Raw genomic sequence first — 13,373 nt, 5'->3', positions numbered from 1 at the left:
TCTGAACTCGGGCTGGACTGCTGTCCTCCTCCCCACCCTGGGGTCTGGCAGCGTCTCAGAGACATGGAGAAGATGACTTTTACTTCTAGGAAGGACTCTTCAGGGTGGGGCACAGGGGGAGAGTAAAGAGGAGGGCTTCTCTTTCAGAAGGAACCCAGATTTGGAACCCAGATTTGGTGACCAAGGCCTGCTATTGACTCTAAGCCCCATGAGGACAGGAAGTGTGTCTGTCTTGCTGACTTTGGGCTCCCTGGCACCTAGCAGAGTTGGCGATCAATAAATAACTGACTGGCAGAGACATGGGCAGAGGCTGAAGGCCAAAGCCAGTTTCACAATTTCTGGAGTCTGCCTTTTTGGTAAACTCCTCACCATAAACACACACACACACACAGAAAAGTACACAAAGCAGCACAAAAAATCATCAGAACAGATTCCTTGAACATTGTTTACAATTACTGGATGACTTCTCAGCCTTAATTTTTATGAGCTTCAGCTCCAGAAACTGAAAAAAAATATATCAGACTCTCTGGTCCAACCTAGAAAAAAGTACCTGTGGAAGTCTGGAGAGGCTGCTAGACACACAGTAGCCAGACCCGGAGCCAAGTTGACCCAGAGAAGTGACAGCTGCTCACGGCTGGAGCAGGTCCGGCCCTCCTTTTCAAGGAAGTACAATCCCAGCGTAAACAAGTGCTCAGGATCAGCAGTGACAATCCTTTTCTGCAGCCAGCAGGTTTCTGTTTATTCCTATCATTCTGGGAAGCAGGGCACAGAGAGAGTTCCAAACTCTCAATAGTAACTCCGTTCCCGTCCAGATTTCTAGCCTGGACTCACATCTTAATAACTGATATTTGCACAATACATGCAACTTGTTCAAAGCTCTTTGATATTTATTATTTTGTTGGACTGGATCATCACAAGCCCTAGATGGAGAGCTATCATCCTGCTTTGCATGAGGAAGCAGAGACCAGGAAAAACACAGGATTCCAGTGGCCAACTTGGTAGTCAAGTCAAGACTGGAGGCCACACCTCCAGTCTGCCTGGATGCCCAGCTTCCCTGCACACCATGCAGCCTCCACATGAGTCAGCCCTCGTGAGTTCCAGGCAGTGGACCTTACATGCCCTTACGGCCAAAGTGTGACTTCTCCCAGGCCCTGTTTACAGCCAGGACAATTGACCCCACTGCTTAACATTTTTCCTCCTTCTCTCCAGCAGGACCTGGTGCTGTGACCCCGGCTTGTCGGCTTTGCTTGAAAGCCATTCCCATACTGTTCCTACCCTGACATACACTCTGTTTATATTGCACTGAGTTGGAAAGAACTCTAAGAACAAGAGGATAACGGTTAAGCAAACTCCTATGGCAATATGATGGCACCCTTGGGAAGCACTGACAATGATAAGTATGTAAACAATCTCAGTATGTGGTAATGTGTTTTCAAAATACTATAATTTGACCAAAACGGAATGACATGTACATACCGATCAGGTATGCAAAAGTACACTTCTGTAAACTGAGAAGAACTGCAAGTGAACTTATGGAGATCTAGAGATTTTCATCTTCATAGGTTTTTCTTTCCTCTAAAGAGTATGTTCAAAGTGAGCATAAATAGTAAAATAAATAATACATATGATCATCATAAGCAGAAGAGGAGGAGGAGCCTTTCTCCTTGGCCTTGGCCCTCGGAGAGTCTTCCCAACAGGGCTGGCATTGCAGAGAAGAGCAGGAAGAAGGCTAGAAGAGGGGAACAGGGGATTGAGGGAAGTAGGAGAAAGGCCCACCAGGGGAGCCAGTGCCCAGAGCCACAGAGGTACAGCCAGCAATCTTGCCCCGGGTGTCCCCGCAGGGCCAGCAGGGCAGATCAGCAATCTGAAGCTGTGTTCCCAGGGCACCTTTCACATCACTTACTACACCTATGGTGCCTCCAGGGTTGCACAATCAGGCAGCTCTGGGACAGAAAGAAGATGGCTAAAGTGGGGCCAGTACCACAGGAGGTGAAGGGGCCCTAGGGAGAGCACAGCCCTGCTCTGGAGTGTGCCAGGCCAGCAGGGAGCAGGCAGGTGTGAAGGGCGCCACCCTAGGAGCGCCGGGGCCTCTGGGATATGTGTGCACTGCACACAAATATAAAACTCAAACGGCTCAAGTTCACTCCTTATCTCAGCAGTCTCTCCACCTGACCTGCTTCTCCTCCTCCTCGCCTTCACCACCACCCACCCATAGCTCACCAGGCTCCGCAGGATCTTGCTGTCACAGTGGCTCTCATTCCACCCAGCCCTGCCCCTATGCCCCACCCACACTGAAATCTTTACAGCTCTCCTAATATGCCAGGATGCCTCAGGGCCCTGCATTTTCTCAGGCTATTTCTTCAGCCTGAGATACCTTCCCTGGCTTATCCAGCTGCTTATCTGTCAAGAGTCAGCTGGAGCAGCACCTTCTGTATAAAGCCTTTCCTGCTCACCCTCCCATCCTCCACCCACCATCACTCCCAGGTAGAGATCGGCACTTCACTTGTCTCTGTGGTCCCAGCATCTAGTACTGCTCTGAGCACATCTTCAGCAGTCATGGTGTGTGTGTGTCAGTTGCTCAGTCGTGCCTGACACTTTGTGACTCCATGGGACTGTAGCCTGCCAGGCTCCTCTGTCCATGGGATTCTCCAAGCAAGAATGCTGGAGTGGGTAGCTATTTCCTTCTCCAGGGAATCTTCCCAACCCAGGGATTGAACCAGGGTCTCCTGCATTGCAGGCAGATTCTTTACCATCTGAGCCACCAGGGAAGCCCAGCATTCACTGTAGATTTTATGAATTAAAAAAATGAATGCACATGGAGAGTAATTGGGGGGGGGGTAGACAGAAGAATGAATTTGATTAAGCAGTCCCAGCCCACCTATGGTACCAGTGTGCTACCATGCTTGTGGTGACAGCATGTCCTAGTTCATCTCTCTCTCCTCAGACTGCTCCTTTCTAGAGCATGGCCCCCCTCTGATTTCTAGACCCTTTGGAGACTACTTCCCCCCACCACGCATAACAGGTGCACCTGTCCTTAGGTCCCTGCCGACCTTGGGTCCGCATAGCATCTGCCGTCTCTGTGTGGGTGATGCAGTTCAGGGGAGTAAGCCCTGACTCACCCACCTGACACAGCATAGAGGCTCAGTTCAGAGAGCTGGGTGGGTAGGCTGGTAGCCAGACCCAGGGCCAGGTTGGGTAGGATGTTTATTTCTTTCACGCATAGGCAGTCACAGCCATGGCCTTGTGGGGCCATCGGGGGAGGGAGGAGGGAGCGTGCAATGGTTCTCACCAGTGTCATGTCATCACACTCTGACTGGGTGAACGCTTTGATCTGCAGCCCATACCTGGCGGGTGGGATGGCAACCGCCCATGTCCTCTGCAGGGGGCTGGTTTCCAGGAACGCCCTTGGTGGCTCTCGCCTGACATGAGCCACCTAGGCCTACTGCCTTTCCACCCGGGCAAGGCGTGCTGGCCCCCCACTTTCAGTGCAAGCACTCTGACTCCCCTCGGCCAGCCTCCCCAGCCTCCATTTGGGCCGGGCACTCAGGTAAGTGAAGTCACATCTGTTGATCTTCTTTCTGCTCAGACTGCAAAGTTACTGCTTCCTCTAGGTCTGGCCCTGTTGTCACCATTGTCCACAGCAGCAGCAGGCAATTCTGTGAGTCTAGTATGAGGGAAAACCTGTTACTTTGGTTCAGGCGGAATAAAAGAGAGGCTGAACTCCAGTCCCCAGCCAGCTCTCTAGCAGTCTGAACATTAACATGCATGGCAGAGCTGGAGCTGACCACAAAGCTCTCAGACAACAGGAGTTTTAAAAAATCAAATCCAAAAGACATCCATGCTTTTTTCTTTTTTTCAAATAAGCTCACCTAAGTCACATGCTTTCCTATTCATGGGATATGGAGTTTTCACCTCTGTTCTAGCTGGCTCTGTCTCTAAGGAGACAGCTCTGATTCCTGGACGCTGCCAACAGTTTGGCCAAACCCACATGATGAAAGCTACTTCAGGCCATACAGCCAGAGAGTCCTGGGTGGGCAGGCATAGCTCCTGGCCTCAGCTGAGAAATAAGAAGGAAAGTGCCAGTCTGGCACCCTTATGGATCAATCTCGTATTCTGCTCCCCAATCTCTGTCCCTTCTGCTACATAAATACTTCTGAGAGGGAAGTCGAGGGGCCTGAAAGAGTGGGTATAGGCGGGATTTCCCTGGTGGTCCAGTGGTTAAGACTCTGTGCTTTCACTGCAGGGGGCTTGAGTTTGATTCCTACTCAGGGAACTAAGATCCTACAGGCAGGATGGCATGGCCAGAAAGAAAAAAAAGTATTTACAGCACCCGAAACTAACAGAACATTGTAAATCAACTACATTTGAATAATTTTTTTTAATTAAAAAAGAGTGGGCAGAGGAGAGAATCCTAAAATGAAAATTTGCAGAAATGCATCCTTCCAGACACTTCCACAACCTATTTCAAACAGGCAACCTCATGGGGCTGGGCGGTTGGAACATGGGATTCTCTGACTAAGACTCCTGAGGCCCCAGAAGCAAGTATTTTACACTCTTCCCAACCTTTTGTAAACCAGTTGGGAAAATGTTACTTCAAGCCACAACTTCTTTCTTCAGAGTTGACCTGTTGGGTCTCTGAAGTGGAAGGAAGAAGGTGGGATGGGAGGAATTTAGGAAAAGAGCCCTGGGAAGTCTTGAACACTCAGCAGAGTGGAGAGGAATCTGGCTTCCCAGTCAATCAAAGAGGGAAGGGTGAGGCGGAGGCATGGGAAGGGAGGAACAGGAGGACAGGGGATGAAACAGGCAATAGACTAGGGAGCTTTGTGGGGTGGTGGGGCTAATGAGAAGTCCCGGGTGACGAGATGGCCAAAATAACTTTTTAGAACATTTCAGAAATGTGACTTCAAATTGTTTGTGATGTGATGTAACCTCTCCCTTGTGGCCCACAAAACTTCATTAAAAGTTCTGCTACATGTTACAGCATTATTTTTGTGGTTGTTTTGGAATAGGGGTGGGGGTTGAAAGGAGAAGGGACTGTTCTCCACATTTGAATTGACAAGCAGGAACTAAAGAAACAGCCACAAAGACCAGAATAGCGACTAAAACTTCAGATGAGGCAGAAAACTAGAGCCAGAGGTAACCTTGAAAATTTCTGTCCCCCCAGTAATTCACAGAAATCGGGGAGGGGGGAGCATTGGACTTTCCACAGGACGTGGACATTTGAGCCAATGTCATTTGAATGTCAAAGGACAAGCAACCTCAGCTGACATTGCCTCACCAGCTGGACTAAGCCTTTAGAAACAAAAAACGTATTACACACATCTGTACTATCCAGGGCCTTGGCACAGGGGTAGCACATAGCCGGGCCCAGTAAAAGCATGTGAATATTTCATAAATGCCCTAGTGCTGCCCTGGAAGCTGGCAGAGTGAAACGCTTGGGGGTGGGGGGATGGAAGGGCTCGTCGACTTCTCTTCCCCTCCCCCACCCCTTTTCCTCTCCCACCCTCTTACCCATCGTTAGCCCTATCCCATCAGCTCCGCGACATGAAGAACTTGTAAACAAGCAAGGCCCAGCGGAGACGGTGGTGGAGGAGGTCACAAAGTGTTGCGCAGAAACCACACTGCTCTGGTTCTGTTCTGCCCACTCTTACGGTGTCAAAGAGGCAAACACTGCCTCTTGGGAAGGAGGTTCTGGTTCAAAGAGCCTGGGCATGGGGCATTGAGCGAGTGGGCTACCTAGGGCGCCGGAAGCTTCCTAGGACTGGCTGTAGGCTGTGTTGTGTAAGGCTCTGGTACTCGTTCCCAAGCATCCCTACACCCTTCTGAGGCCTCCCCTGGCATTCCGCAGTCCAAAGGCCCTCCAGCACCGCGGCAACCTTGCAGGAACCGCGCGCTCCTCGCAAGGTAATGGCGCCACCTGGCGGCATACAAGGGCGCGGCTCACCCCTGGAGCTTCCCTTCCCCCTCGAGCGAGGAAGAAAAGGTGGCTTCAGCGGCCCAGTCCAGCGTAGTGACGTCATGACAGAGCGCCGTTCTCCCCGCCTCTCCCCCCGCCCGCTGGGAGCTGCCAGTACTCGACGTGGCGTCACCGCCCTCTACCCTTACTTTGCGTCCGTGTTTGCGTGCGGCGGAGGTGGCGGCGCGGGCCGGTCGGAGCTCCGCGTTGCTGCTTCTGGTGCTCCTGTCGCCGCTGTCGCTGTCCGGCTGTCTTGGACCGCGGAGCAGAGGAGGCGCGGGCCACAGCACCTCAGCACCCGACGCGGCTTAGCTTGGGGCCCGGCGGGAGGGTGGGCGAGCGCGTGTCGGAGGGCGCCGCGCGGGCAGGCGGGCGGGCGCCCGTGAGGGAAAGAGGCGGGGGCGGCGGGTCAGCCGCGGGCCCGGCCGGCCGGGGGATGTCGATGCCTGACGCGATGCCGCTGCCCGGTGTCGGGGAGGAGCTGAAGCAGGCCAAGGAGATTGAGGACGCCGAGAAGTACTCCTTCATGGCCACCGTCACCAAGGCGCCCAAAAAGGTGCGGGGGCTCTGGGTGGCGGCGGGGGTCCGGGTTGGGGCCTCGAGGAAGGGGCGCGAGCCAGCCCCGGCCCCGGGCTCCAGCTAGTTTGGGACTTAAGGGGCGAGGTTTCAGGGACCCAGGACTACGGAGGTGGTGTGAGGGGTGGAGAGTGAGCGGCCCCAGGCCTATCCCAAGCTGGAAAGGCCGACCCTGACCTCACTTTCCTTTGTCCCTCGGCCCAAGTCCTCCGGGATCTTTTCGAAACCCAGCACGGCCAGGCCTTAAATTTGCGGCTGACTTATCCTAGATGAAGGGCCTCAGAGATGGGAGTGGGAGAGAGGTGAGCGAAGTCTGCTGACCCCAGTGACCAGCCCCAGGGGATGAGGGTGTACGGGAACTCTCCCCTCAGGTGAGCAGGTAAATCTGATAGTGCTTCTTTGGGAGCAGTGGCCGGCTTAGCCAACAACTGCGTGTGATCTTGGAGGCAAGATGGGGAAAAAAAAAATGCGTGGAGCTAGCTAGCTCTTTTATGCAGGTGAAAAGCATGAGGGCAGCATGAAATTGAAGACTAATTTTCATCTTCTGTGGTCGTCTAGTTGCTTCGACACATGTAAGAAATTAACGTTTGGAGGTTAGTGACAGCAGACACTCATGGATACAGGTTGATGGTAGAGTCGTGTGAATAGATCACTTCGGCATCCCTTGAGAAAGGAGCTTGGGTGGGTTGGAGGGGTGGGTGGTAAGGAGCGATTGCTCATTCTTTACTGCACTTACTGAGGAAGAACAGGTTTAGTCTATTATGCTGTGGGTTGAGCTCAAAGACCATTCTTCTAATTCTTTTATTTTGGAAGATTAAATGGCAGCCTTTGGAAGTATTAATCTAACCAGCTCTCTGAGTGGTGGAATTGGGATCCTTGGTGCTTTCTGAGTGTTTACTGCCAACCACATTTTGATTTTCTACATCACTGGCACCAGTTAACGGAGAACAAGAGAACCTTTGCAGAGAGGTGACCTTTCTGAAACCAGTAAGAACCTGGGTAAATATTTCCCTCCTATATAAAGACAGAGTTTCAAGGCTGTCCCCACCTGCAGTGTTTGATGGGATGCACTGCTGGTGTAAGCTGCACAAAGCAAGATTTGTAGATAGTGACAGTCCTTCAGGCTGTGGGAGAGATGATTTTTTTGTTTGTTTGTTTTTTCTTTTAAGGAAATTAACCTGCCACTCCAGAAATCTAATACAGGATTGAGAAGATAGTTCACCATTGTGTGCTGTAGCTCTGTCTTCCCACAAAATTTAGATCTTACCCCACAGAATGCCTTATAAAACCTTGCAGAAGATCCCTTGATTCTAAGAAGTCTGATTAATCTTATTTTTAGTGCTCTCAGTTCAGCTGACTGCTTTGTTGGAGCAGTAACCCTTTGTAATCTGCACTGCTGCTAAGGCACTTGAGTTGTGTCCGACTCTGTGCGACCCCATAGACGGCAGCCCACCAGGCTCCCCTGTCCCTGGGATTCTCCAGGCGAGAATACTGGAGTGGGTTGCCATTTCCTTCTCCAGTGCATGAAAGTGAAAAGTGAAAGTGAAGTTGCTGCATTTGTGTCTGACTCTTAGCAACCCCATGGACTGCAGCCTACCAGGCTTCTCCGTCCATGGGATTTTCCAGGCAAGAGTACTGGAGTGGGGTGCCATTGCCTTCTCCGTTGTAATCTGCACTAGGTGGAGACAAAGTGTACATAAGCAGAATGTTTAAGGATAGTACTTGGCGATGAGTTAGGGAGAAGAATGGGAACACCCTGGTACCCTCATTCCCTGAACTCTTCCTCTGCGCATAGCCTTTTGTTGGCCTAGTGGCTTCAGGGATTAGGCCTCTTTATTCTTACTTGCCTTTATTTTAGTAAGGTTTTATTCCTGCAGGTGCCACTAGTAATAAAACAAAAGTTTGTGTTGTAGACTGTAAACTCCATCAAGGCGGCAACGCGTGTTCACCATTGTATCCATTGTGCCCCAGCTCTGTACCAAGCATATAGTAGGTATTCAAATAGTAATTGCCCATCTGGCTGGCTAACTGGTAATTGAGATGTCTGTATGGCTGCCTACCAGGAATAAATAACTCTTTTCCCCCTTTTTTTCCCAAGGTGGAATGTTGCTAATGTGTATCACTGTCAGGTCAAGTACTAATGAAAAATCTCTAAAAAGAGATTCATATTCCATTAGCTCAAAGGAGTGGTCTCTGCCAGGAATGTGGGAAGACCCTGTTGTAAGTTTCCATTTGCTGGTAAATGTACCCCTGTGTTTCTTATTAATCTTGCTCTTTGTGAGCTTTGTTGTTTAGTGTTTGCACAGCACTTTCTATTAAAGTGCTTTATGATGACTAATTACCCTTCCCCCAGTGATGATAAAAAAGGCCTTTATTTAGTTAATGGGTTTGTTGAGGACTAGTCAAGGTCACATAGCAAGTCCTAAGTAAACTGTTTTTTCACCACTTTAGCTGAACTGGACATTATGACTTAGGTCACTTTTGTACTTCTGCCATGTGTTGATAATGTGAGAAAGCGTGAGCAAAGTAAGAGAAAAAATTTTATCTTGGCATGTATTGAATGGTGTGAGAAAAGGCCTCTTCAAATAGTGCTGTCCTTTGCCTGTGAGAATTCAGCATGGCTCTAAACCAGCTAATCCTTGGATCATTCTAAGCCTGAGGCCCCTTAGGAAATGAGGACATTTCTGGTGCCAGCCAGAGGCTATAGGTTACTTCAGGGTGACCCTGATGGTCTTCAGTCAGATCAGATTCCTGTGCAACTTGTGAAGTTTTATTCACTTTGGGGAAGTTTGGATGTCCTTCCATTAAATGCATAAATAGCAAGATTCTAAAACTGTAATCACAAGTTACTCATTTTTGTATGCCGTGAGATCTGCCACAGTACTATGTAGATAATATGACTCCACAGTCCTATTCAAAGCTTGATCTGAGTATCAGAAAGCCAGCTAAATGGGTCCCAACTTGAGCAAATGAGCTGCTGTGCCTCAATTTTCTTATCTGCCGAATAAGTGCTTTGTGTTTGGAATATGTGCAGATAGGTATATGTTGGGAGTAAGCAAAAATGATTTTTAAAAAGAAATATATTAGTATACTTATACTCTCTGTCTTTAATGAGCATTTGAAATGATTTACAACACAGGACACATACAATATACATGAGGAGCCCGAATAATAGAAAAAAGGGAAAAAATGTTGTTAACCCTGAGGGCTAAGACAATTGATGAGGCTGGCTGATCATCACATGCAACCCTAAGCTCCCTAGGAGCTGGAGAATGAATCAGAATTACAGTCTTATTAGCAGACATGGGAAATAATCTATACCAATTCCTCAGGGAGGCAACTTCTGCTGACACTAAGTTCTAAAGGATATTTTCATGTGATAGTATTAATAGCTATAGTATGATTTGTGTGTGAAGTCTTGTTCGCCAGCTGTCACTGGTGATTTCAGATGGAATTGCCAGGAAAATTTGGGAGAGAAAAGGAGACCTTGAGTTGTAAGGGCCATGTACATTGTATCACAGCTGAAGAGGATCCTTGTTTAATGTTGGCAGTTATCAGTCAAACTGAACAAGTCAGCCAGTTCTTCATCTTCACTGGGTATTCATCCCTCTTTTTCTGCTACTTTGTATTGCAATGGTAATATTTGTCCTTGGACCTTTGGAAATTGAGATTATGTCAAATTGGATTGTTGGTTTTTTTAATTTCCCCCCATAGTGTAAACCCAAGTTTGTTGAGGAAGCCTCCTGAGATGGACACGTTTCTTTGGAAGGCCTGTCAGAACACCTGTACTTTTGAACATATAGAGTGACTCTGTAGAGTGAAACATTAGGCATTTGACTAGGATCTATACAGTCAAACCTTACCACCAACATAGTAGGAAGAAGAGAAAAAGAACACGACAGAACTACTTTTGCTTGTAGGATATTCTTTGTAGGATGTATTTGAATAAAGCATATGTGGAACTAATTCATCAGAAGGGTCAGCTGAGACTTAGGAAGCATACCAGATAGAGACCCAGTAAGTAATGCTTAGACATTTAAGTGAAATACAGGATTTTTTTTTTTTTTTAGTCAGGGTTTTGTTGTGGCTAATTCTTGGTGCAGTTTTATAAAATTCACACCAGTACTTCTTGGATTCCCTGAGAAGTGATTTGATAGATTGGCATTTCCTATCCTCTCCACATCATTAGTATCTGTTACTTCTCTTTAGAATGACCACTGTTGTAGTGCAGTCTTTGAACAGGAGTCAGAGGTGTAAGAAGATCCTATCTCTTTTAGATTGCTCTACAGATACTGATTAGCTCTCTTTTTCTTATTGGATTCTGTTCAGTTTGTCAGGCACAGTTTTCATATTACTTTGTTGTAAGTTCCTTTAGATTTTTAGCTTGTAACAGAAATCTGTTCATTGTCTACATTCCTTGCTGTCAGTGTTATAAATCTGTACCTTTTGTTTCTTGAGGAGAGTGTCCTCCGGCTCCAGTGTGTTACCCAGTGTATTATTCTTGTAAAATTGTTTGTAAAAGATATTTTGATACATAGAATCATATCGATCTTTAGTTGCCTGTGACTCCTAAAAGTTTATTCTGCCACCTCAAGTAGTTATAATCTGTAAATAAACCCTTTAATTCTCTCTTGAAGCTGTTACTTAAAGGAACTAGCCACTAAAGGAGAATCATGTATACCTGACTGTTTCTCAAGTTTGGAAATTTGAATATTAAAATTTTATAAAGAAAGGCCACCCTTGTACTGGATATAATAATTCAGAATACATCACATTGAGGTGGGTCGGAAGCACACCCCTCTTGTATGAAGAACAATCCATTCACATAGAATATAATTTTTTTCCTGAAATCCAAGAATCCAAAGTTAAAGACAGATTCTTAACACAGATTTTCCTTCCAACTCTTGTCAGTGCTATCAGTGCCTTGAATGTGGTAAATATTTAAAAATTCACATCAATTTCTATTCACATGAATTCTGTTCTGATTCCATATTTCCCTTTGTCTCATTTCCCTTTATCTCATTCAAGTAGTTCTCTTGCGATCCCACTTTGGTTTCGCTGTTACATAAGACCTCTTAATGTCCCCCTTTCTGTTTCTAAAACTGTGAGGAGTAGTACAATGTAAGTTAAGCACTTGATTTTGCAGTAAGGTTTGCCTTCAGAATCTACCACCTTGAAGTTATGTGACCTTTGGACAACTTGGGTAGCTTAACCTGTTTGAACCTCCGTTTGTTTTTTTTTTTAATCTGTGAAATGAGGAATAATGATAGTACTACAGGATAGCTGAGATTAGAATGTAATAAAGACTAATTAGTGTATTTATTTGTTTCTGACTAGAGTGACCATATGTCCTGGTTTGCCTAGTACAATTCTGGCTTATGCCTGTTATCCCAGCCTGCTATTCAATGAGTGCCTTCTTAGACAAAAGTACCCTGCTTTATATGGAATTTCAAAATACTCTCAAAGAGTGAAAACAAAGATGTTTCTATTGGAGTATCTTTCAGCAGGAAATTTCCCTGACAAAAATGTTATTTTATGTAGAGCTTATTCCTGTTGAACACTAGACTGAGTTCCAGGAGGTACATAGACAGTGGGAGAGCTTAGAGCTTGTAACGGAAATGAGGTAGGTTCTACTGGACCGCTCCCCCACCTCTTTCCCTGTGACACACAGTGTACCTATAGCATATGGGTGTTTCTCAGACATTGGCCTAGCTGAGTCCAGGAGTTTATTTCCTTAACCTACAACCAATAGTTTGGGAATCTTCCAAAACTAGAATCCTAGAATCACATGAAGCAATTCCAGAGGCTCTTCTGAGCTGTAACCTTGTCTTTGTGTATACAGTCACCTTCAGATCCCATCCCTATGTACCCCAGCTCCCTCCAAACCCACTCAGGTTCTGTTTCTCTCTCCTCTAACAGCCTGCTCTTAATTATGTGTAACTGATTTTCTCTTGTAGAAATGTGTGGCCTTTACTCCACAGCAATTACGGACCTAGGGTGGCTCACCCTTTGCCTTTGTTGACAGTCATACGGGTTTCATTTTTGTTCCTATCTCTGTTCAGTTTTTCTAAAACAATTCAGTCAAGTACCTTAATCTCAGAATGTATATAGTGATTAGTACTGCTTAGTAATGTACAATGGGGTTAATCATTTACTGCCCAAACAGGACACAAAGTAAAAAAGTGTAATGAACTGCTGGTAAAAGGTAGTATTTGTGATGTTGGGTAGAGATTGAGAAAGGACTTTGACAAAACCACAGATCTAAGACTGCAAAGCTTGTTTCTGCTTTCTTGTCTTAAAAGCCCCAGTGCCTCAGCTAATGTGCCCCTGTACTTAATTTCTCCGGCTTAATGGGCTTAAAGTATTCTCCTTTACCAGCCCAAACCAGTTCAGTTCTTTTAAAATGGGCACCCTGTTCTTAGTTGTGTGCTAGCAGGGAGGCTTAAACAGGAAGGATTTGGGACTGCTCACTGTTCCATGCTGTTCATCTTGGACCTGCCTCAAGTTTAGTTCTTTACAATCTGAAGAACTGCCCGACTCGAGCAAGCCCTGTTATTTCCGTGTTTGTCTCTTCTTTCCTGAACCTGTGTGTGTGCAGTGGCATCGGTGGGATCCACTGTGCCTGTGTGCTCAAGGTACCAAGGAAAGTGCTCACGTGCTGATCTGCATTGTGCACAGCTCTGTGAGGTAGATGGTGAGCTGGTGAGTAGCAGAATGAAGGGACTAAAGGCTGGAGCAGATGAGTGTAACCATGTTTCATTCATTTTGGCCTCCCTAGTGAAGCTGTTCGGGAGAAGGCAATGGCACCCCACTCCAGTACCCTTGCCTGGAAAACCCCATG

At 47.1% G+C, this 13,373-nt stretch overlaps 1 protein-coding gene across 2 annotated transcripts in view; it reads left to right on the top strand.

Annotated features, from left to right (window-relative positions):
• Positions 1 to 6,076: 6,076 nt before the first annotated feature.
• The window catches only part of AHCYL1 (adenosylhomocysteinase like 1), a 41,067-nt gene continuing 33,770 nt past the window's right edge, over positions 6,077 to 13,373 (top strand). Inside the window, exon 1 of one of the 2 annotated variants that reach the window (XM_027536247.1) lies at positions 6,077 to 6,512. In XM_027536247.1, coding sequence (XP_027392048.1) covers positions 6,393 to 6,512 — 120 coding nt within the window. In that variant the 5' untranslated portion in view covers positions 6,077 to 6,392. The remainder of the gene's footprint in view (positions 6,513 to 13,373) is intronic. The other variant, XM_027536249.1, reaches the window with a different exon arrangement.

The sequence above is a fragment of the Bos indicus x Bos taurus genome, chromosome 3 (genome assembly GCF_003369695.1).
Source record: "Bos indicus x Bos taurus breed Angus x Brahman F1 hybrid chromosome 3, Bos_hybrid_MaternalHap_v2.0, whole genome shotgun sequence".
Lineage (NCBI taxonomy): Eukaryota > Metazoa > Chordata > Mammalia > Artiodactyla > Bovidae > Bos > Bos indicus x Bos taurus.
The sequence above is the reverse complement of the archived record's forward strand: the minus strand, read 5'-3'. Positions and strand labels throughout refer to the sequence as shown.